Source organism: Cibotium barometz, chromosome 1 (assembly GCF_041138505.1).
Source record: "Cibotium barometz isolate CiBa-2024 chromosome 1, ASM4113850v1, whole genome shotgun sequence".
NCBI classification, from domain to species: domain Eukaryota; kingdom Viridiplantae; phylum Streptophyta; class Polypodiopsida; order Cyatheales; family Cibotiaceae; genus Cibotium; species Cibotium barometz.
The window spans coordinates 74,806,478-74,814,047 of record NC_141046.1 but is presented as its reverse complement, the minus strand read 5'-3'; the positions used below and the strand labels follow the sequence as shown (position 1 = coordinate 74,814,047).

At 42.2% G+C, this 7,570-nt stretch overlaps 1 protein-coding gene across 1 annotated transcript; it reads left to right on the top strand.

Annotated features, from left to right (window-relative positions):
• Nucleotides 1–2,415: 2,415 nt before the first annotated feature.
• Nucleotides 2,416–5,787, top strand: LOC147642411 (SPX domain-containing protein 1-like). Its single transcript, XM_086806224.1, has 3 exons — nt 2,416–3,485; nt 4,803–4,950; nt 5,065–5,787. The coding sequence occupies exons 1-3, from the start codon at nt 3,138–3,140 to the stop codon at nt 5,544–5,546; spliced, it is 978 nt and encodes a 325-aa protein (XP_086662350.1). The 5' UTR covers nt 2,416–3,137; the 3' UTR covers nt 5,547–5,787.
• The last annotated feature ends 1,783 nt before the right edge of the window (nt 5,788–7,570 follow it).

Genomic DNA, 7,570 nt, shown 5'->3' with positions numbered 1-7,570 from the left:
TTTTCGGTGCATAGGCACCGGACAATACAGAATTGTTTGATTTACTGTTTACAAGCATGTTCAAACGCCGTTCGCCTCAAATATTGATCCACCAAATGAGTTTTGTAAGTTTTTATCTTTATCCAACTTTTTTCTACGAGAGTTATATTTTCAATGCTAATATTTTTTATGGCATACATTTTGCTAGATGGAGGTGCGGGATATTGGCTAAGGAGAGAGAATCCTATTGTCTGAAGATTGTTTTGAGGTTGTGTTCATGTGTGTTAAGATACTCATCATTTTATGGGTTTGTAATGCTAGGAGCTTTTATATGTATATATATGGCAATCATGATGTTTTTATATATTAGTTTGGCAAGTTTTGAGGGTGATGTATACATATATGTATGAGTGTGACCAGTATCTATGGATATATGGGTGCGTGCGCATACACAGACACATATCTATATGTGTGTATGTGACATGCACACATGCATTCATAGGCGCGCACACACTTACACATATCTTCCAGTTGTGGCATGTATGGTTTCAATGGATTTCATGTACACGTACTCATACATACATGTACATACATACGTACATCTTTATGCGTGTTTGTGTGTAACTCGATGTACCTAGCTTCTAAAAGGAAAGGAAGAGTGATTTTATACATATATCTTTTGCATATACCTAAATGCGAAATGCTTCTTGTCCATCGGAGACGGGTCGCAATACTAGTATTTATAATATATATGTGTGTGTAAATATATATGTATATGTATGTGTATATATATATATATATCTATACAAGATTAACCACAATCCCACCTCCCTCCGCGTGGGCAAAGGAGGTGGGACTATTTCAAAATAACCACTCCTCCTGCAAGCGTGAGGAGGAGCCAAATCTCACATCTTCCAATGCAATTTTGAATTTGAATCTAAGAAGATCTCATCTCACATCTTTCAATGAAATCTTTGTATACATGCTTACAAACCTATAGATACACACTTATATATATTATGTATGTATGTGTATCTATAGGTATGTAAGCATGTATATATAAATAGTGTGCATGTGCATGTGCATGTGCATGTGTGTGTGTGTGTGTGAGAGAGAGAGAGAGAGAGAGAGAGAGAGAGAGAGAGAGAGATTACATGTAAGATGCATTTATTTGAGAGTGAGCACACCTCACCACTCATCCCTACCATTAAAATTTAATCTAAAATTTAATTAATTAAAATTATTTATATGTGTGTAAATCTATTTAAGTGTGTGTGTGTGTGTGTGTGTGAGAGAGAGAGAGAGAGAGAGAGAGAGAGAGAGAGAGAGAGAGTTTCTATGTGAGAGAGTGTGCGTGAAGAGAGAGAGAGAGTGTGCGTGAAGAGAGAGAGAGAGAGAGAGTGTGTGTGTGTGAGAGAGAGAGAGAAAGAGAGGCTGAGAATTTCTATGTAGGAGATAGTTTGTGTGGGAGGAGATAGTGTGTGTTTTCATTACATGTGTGTATATATGTTTGTGTATACATATGTATACATATATGTATATATACATATGTATACATACATACATATATATGTTTGTGTGTGTGTGTGTACGATATATCTATCTATATATTAAAAGTGACCACAACTTATCACCCATCTCCGCACATTAAAATTTAATCAAAATTAATTAAATTATGTCGATAATTGTATTTATATTTTTAAATACATGTATATATGTATAAGTATATGTGTCTATGTATAGGTTTATGTATCTAAAACATAATATTGTATATACTATATATTTACATATGTGTATGTGTGCCTGAGAGAGAGAGAGAGAGAGAGAGAGAGAGAGAGAGAGAGAGAGCGCTTCTATGTGTGGGAGAGTGTAAGAAGAGAGAGGGAGTGTGTGCATGTGTGTGTGTGTGAGAGAGAGAGAGAGAGAGAGAGAGAGAGAGAGAGTAGGTGTGTATATGTGTGTGCGAGAGAGAGAGAGAGTTTCAACATTTGAGAGTGTGTGTACATGACAGAGAGAGGGAGAGGGCATGTGTGTGTGTGTGTGAGAGAGAGAGAGAGAGAGAGAGATGGTTGAATAGTTCTTTTCTGGAACCTTGGTTGGCCGCAGCAACGCGTGGGTGCAATACTAGTGTATATAGCACCTCAAGTTTGAAAATAGTGTGCATTGTGGGCGCGCACGAGCAAGGCAATGGAGAGCGTGGGCGACAGATAGATGTGTCATATAGTTGGCCCAGTTTGGGGGCGGCGGTTTTGAGATAGCAATACGTCTCATGTTGTGGAATCCGCTCAGAACTTGTGGAGGTCACGTGACTTGGGAAGACGCCAAACTTCCAAAGGGGTTGGAAACTTGGACCTCGGAAAAAATGCGGGGACAAAAGGAGGAATATGCAAAGCGGGTCTTCCAAATATTCGACAAGAATATTCTTCCGTCGTCTCCGACATGTGCATTCAGACAGCAAACTGTTCCAACAATCGAACTGATAAAAGGCAATCGAACACCTGCGCCACAGCCAAAGTTCGAACCCACATCATGCGCCCCATGCTTCCTGTCTACCAGTCACAGTCGGACCTCCCCGCAGCATATCCATTGTTGCCTTTGTCCTGTTCACATAGCATATGCTTAGCTAAGGTCTCCTTTTTTAAACTGCACAACTTCCTACCATAGCCTCAAGCACAGCAGTATCCAAAATTTTTTCTTTCAGCCATGTCCTTTGTTTTGAGTTTCCTGTGAATTCTTGATGACACAGCCATAGTTCACTACTGCACAACTGTTGGTATTGGTTGCGATAGCTTTTTCCTGCACAGCTTGTTTCACATAGCCATCACCATAAGCATCGCTTCTCACTCCACATAGCCATAGCTTCTTCGCACAGTTTCCCATTGCCACCGCCATATCCATACTTGCTTTGCCTCTTTTTGACATAGCCAGAAGATTCAGATAGCTGTTTTCTAGGGCTTCCTTGCTATGTTGCAGAGATTCTTGCCATCATAGCTTATAATGTGCCCACGGTTTCCTGATTTCGTCGTCCTGCACATTTCCTTTTCTTCTGCCTGCCCTTCGCCATAGCTTTTCAACAAGCTTTATAGCTGCTTCTTCTTATTCTTCATCTTGATCTTCTTGCCATAGCTCCTGCAAAACGAAATCGCTGTGAACAAGCTATGAAGTTCGGCAAGCGCCTCCAACACCTGCTTGATGACAGCCTCCCAGAGTGGCGGGACAAGTTCATCTCCTACAAACAGCTCAAGAAATGCCTCAAGCTGATCGTCCCCGCTGATGAGGACAACCCTCTTTCATTCTCTAGGTGCTACTGCAATGGCTATGGCAACAGGTACAGTACAGGGCCTTGCAGTAGCAGCAGCAGCAGCTGCTCTGAAGAACAAGAGTCCGTATTTTGCAGAAGCCTTGCACGCCAAGAAGCTGACTTCATTGGCCTCCTCTACACGGAACTCGACAAGATGAACACCTTCTTTTTGGAGAAGGAAGAGGAGTTTGTCATTCGCCTACAGGTAAGCCTTATGGGATGCATGTGTTTTGTGGAACATATCTAAGGTTGGTTTGCTTTAGATCCATGCAGTGGTTTCCTTTAATGCTGCATATGAGTGGTCTGTTCTGTATGACGGGTTTGGTTTTCTCAAGACGAGAGGCTCTTTGGAGTTAATTGTGTATCCTGCTAATACCAGTCCGATATACACGGAAATAGCTGCTACTGGTTTTGATTTAATGACCCAGGAGTGTCTTATGATAGTCTCATCTCCCTCGCTCATTCTTGCTCATCACATTGAGGGGTCTTATGATATTCTCATCTCCTCTTCTCATTCTTGCCCATCACATTAAGCAGCAGACGAGCTGTGTGTGGAGCCGTAAGCTTTCATCACAGCCTGTATGCCACATGAATGATCCATTGAAGAGCAGTCTCCATGTCATGCACATGATCTGTGCATTATGAAGATGAATTATGTGTACCCTTTTCTCAAAAAGACTCCAAGGTACCCCTTCTAACAACAAGGGAGGACACACACCTGCTCAACAACACCCACCAGTAGACTGGGCTGGCATCTGCAGCTTATTGTCTACCATGGTGGGTGTAAGGGCTTTACGTATGACGGCAACCCTGTGCCATTCCTGCCTGCGCTGCTAAGGACCCGCTTTCCATCTGTTGAATGTTTTTAGAAGCTCATATTGCAGTGTAGGCATCAACATTTCAAATGAGCCGAGCCATGAAGTTTGGCTCACATTACAGGAGCAAGAGCAGCTCAAAGCCCTGGAGTTAATAAAGAATTACCCCATCAGTGAAAGGTAGACCGTAGTATTCAGTCAAGTACCACCGTTGGATGTTTTATGCTCGCTATCCGGATGATGTTTCTTTGACAGTTTGCAATGAAGCAGTTACTGAAGTTGATTTGACAAGCCTCAACACTCTGACTTGGAACCTTACCTGGTGGTACCAAAAAGGACCCATGAAAGATATGTTGTAGAGATCAGGAGCAGAGCCATTGAAGGGAGCTGGCATCCTAGTGAGCAAAGACTAGGATTGGCAGAGCTGATGTGTGTAAGGGGCGAGTGCCCATTTGCTGGATCAAACAATTCAGATTCATTGGTCATGCAGAATTATGTTGTAACCAGCCTATTTCATGTTGAACTGACATGTGCATAGTTTTGCCTCCTCATGTGGGAGGGCCTATGCTATTGACAAAGATTTCTTTCTTCTTGATTTGAGAAGATGTATCTTATAGCAGGCAATGATGGGTTTTTTCTACATTGACAACAGAGGCAATTTTTGCTTTGTGGAAGGCATGAGATAGTTTCCTTACTTTTACATGCAGGAGGTTAAGGGAAAGTTTGAAAAGCTTCAAGAAACTTTTGGTGGAAACCTTGAGCTGAGTCGGGAGATGGTGGAGATTCGGAAGGCCATCGTGAACGTCCATGGAGAGATGGTGCTGTTGGAAAATTACAGTGCCTTGAACTATACAGGTCAGATGTTTCAATGCTTAGTCTGCCGTATTATCTGTGTAACAAGTTTAATAATCCATATTTACATGGCAAGCTGTATGCCTTGGCTTATGTTCTCCTCTTTGTCATCATCAGGTCTGGTGAAGATTATAAAGAAGCATGACAAGAGGACGGGTGGAGTGTTGCGGATGCCTTTCATACAGAGTGTCCTGCAAGAACCTTTCTTTGCAACTGACATCATATCCAAACTAGTTCGTGAGTGTGAGGAAACACTGCAGTTTCTGTTTCCACTCTCCAGCTTTAATGGCTGCAGATCAGCTAATACTGCTCCGAATGGCAGTGGGAAACCTAATGGATTTGATCAATGTGACCCACTTTCCCCCAGTTTTGAGCTAGCAGAGACCTTTGCAGGAGATGATGATGTTGACAGGATTTGCAGAAACACCATGGCTGCATGGAGGATCATGAGGGAGTTCCGCAAAGGCAGCTCCACTTACAACATATTTTCTGTACCCCCTTTTGACTATGGAGACTATGATGAGGCCCCTTGCTGCAAGTCAGCAATCACAGAGCAACTTCATTGGTATGCTGAAATTCCAGTTTGCTCCAAGTTATAGAGCATGCAGCTTTTCTTCGAATCAGTATGTCCATGCAGAATATTTTACATAATTGTATAATCTTTCATGTGTGGAAACCTCTTAACAGCAAAGTTTCTTCAAGTATAGTTGCAAAGACCAATACATTCTTGTAATGGCGTGTCATACCAAATCCTGTGTAAATTTGGGATTTTACGTATGTATTGACTTTGGATATATCTTGTTCAGTTGAATATCATTTCTATAGAAGAGCCTTTGCACACACCTCTTGCATTTTATGGATGGTGGGTTATGGTGGATGGGCTCAAATGCCTGTCCATGAGTTGCTGTTCGATGCCTGCCTTGGATAGATTCTTTAGCAAAAGGAAGGGGGCGGACTGTATGTGTAATGGCCCCAAGTTGCAACTACGTAGCATACTGCTCACAAACTGTATATGTCAGCAAGAGGCTCGTTGGAAATAGAGCTCAATCGAACAGTAATATGGTGAATGGAGGAGGTTGAAGCAAGCCAAGCTTTTGAAATGGAGCCTGGGCTTTGCACGAGGGAGTTTGGACAGCAGCACTTGTAACATAGAAGACCCCAACACCTTTAAAGGTAATGGCATGGGAAGGCAATGTGTAAGGATAAGGGGAGTCACAATAGGGTCTCATGATAGAGCAACTAAATGCCATCATATTGGGCAGCTTTTGCTGAAACAATGAGTTTGCACAAGCAATGTGTACCCAGTAATGTTGTCATCTACAGAATTGCATGATTCACGTTGGGCTATCCAATCACCCACCACTGTCTCAAAAGCTCTTAGGATCAGAAAATGTCATCTTATCTTCAATTTGTAAAAACACGTTCTCTTGTGGGCCTATCAAACAAGCACAAACTGGAAAGTGCTATGAACCTTTTGAGAAGTTGTCTGACATAAAACCACAGATACCTTACAACCAGGACGTTTTTGTATTTGCATTAACAGTCCGAGCGGGGACTTGAGTACCATAAAAGCCCACAAGGAAAGGGGGAGGGTCTTCAATATTTTATTACCTGTAGATCAATCTATTTGAACATCAAACCAGACTCCCTCCAAGGACAGAGACTCATTGTGCCTAACTAAAGCAAAGGGAGAAGGTAACGTTAGACAGCAGCTTAAGGAAAGAGTAAAACCAAAGTAGAGGAGAAAGTGGCCTGTCAGCAGGCTCTATCTAGCCCGAGTGGTATTTGGCTCAGGCAGTTGAAGTGCAGATCCTGAGTTAAGTCCCTGGCATCTAAACTTCCAACAACAAAAGAAGAGATCGTGCCGTAGAATCCACCAGCTTGCTTTTAGTCTCAACAGCCTCTAGGCAAAGTGGAATTTCGTAGGAAAAAGAAACGGGCTAAGGACCTGTCTAATTACGCCCCTCTAAAAGTTCATTAAATACTCAAGATATGCTCTGGTTTGGTTCCTGAAGACTCAATAGATTATGACGTACAGAAGAATGTTAATGAAAGTTATGCCAACACGCCTATATGCTTCAAATGCTAATGGTGTCTCCAGAGACTCGAAGGAAGATGAAAAGCCTTCTCGAGGGAAGTTGAGAACCAATAGCTCCTTTGAATGAGCTGGTGAAGGTTACCCCCTTGTTGGCATCGCTTACTCAGCAGAACCGTCCCCACATCAAGATCTCGATTGAAGTGCAGTTGATTTTTTGCTGTCATGTATCTTCTTTGGTAAGGTGGTGGAGGAGATGAACTGAGTCATTAATTATAACCCTTCCAAGAGAGTTGCTCTTATATGAGTGACGATGCATCCACCTCGAGGGCTCGAAAGAGGAAGAAGGGCAACCTTTTTTCAAGCGAGCTCAACGAACCACTCGAAGGAAAGCTAAGGTCAGAACCTAGATGAGTAAACTCAGAACCTAGAAAGAGCCCCTACAAAGATGCATAGATATATTTGCATGGTCTTATCAAAGCCTGAAATAAACTTGTTGACGTTGCTAGATATTAGAGGTAGGTGTGGGAAACCTGGGGGCCTCCAAGCTCACAAACATGGAAAAGAAGAAGATTGAGAACTCCAAAA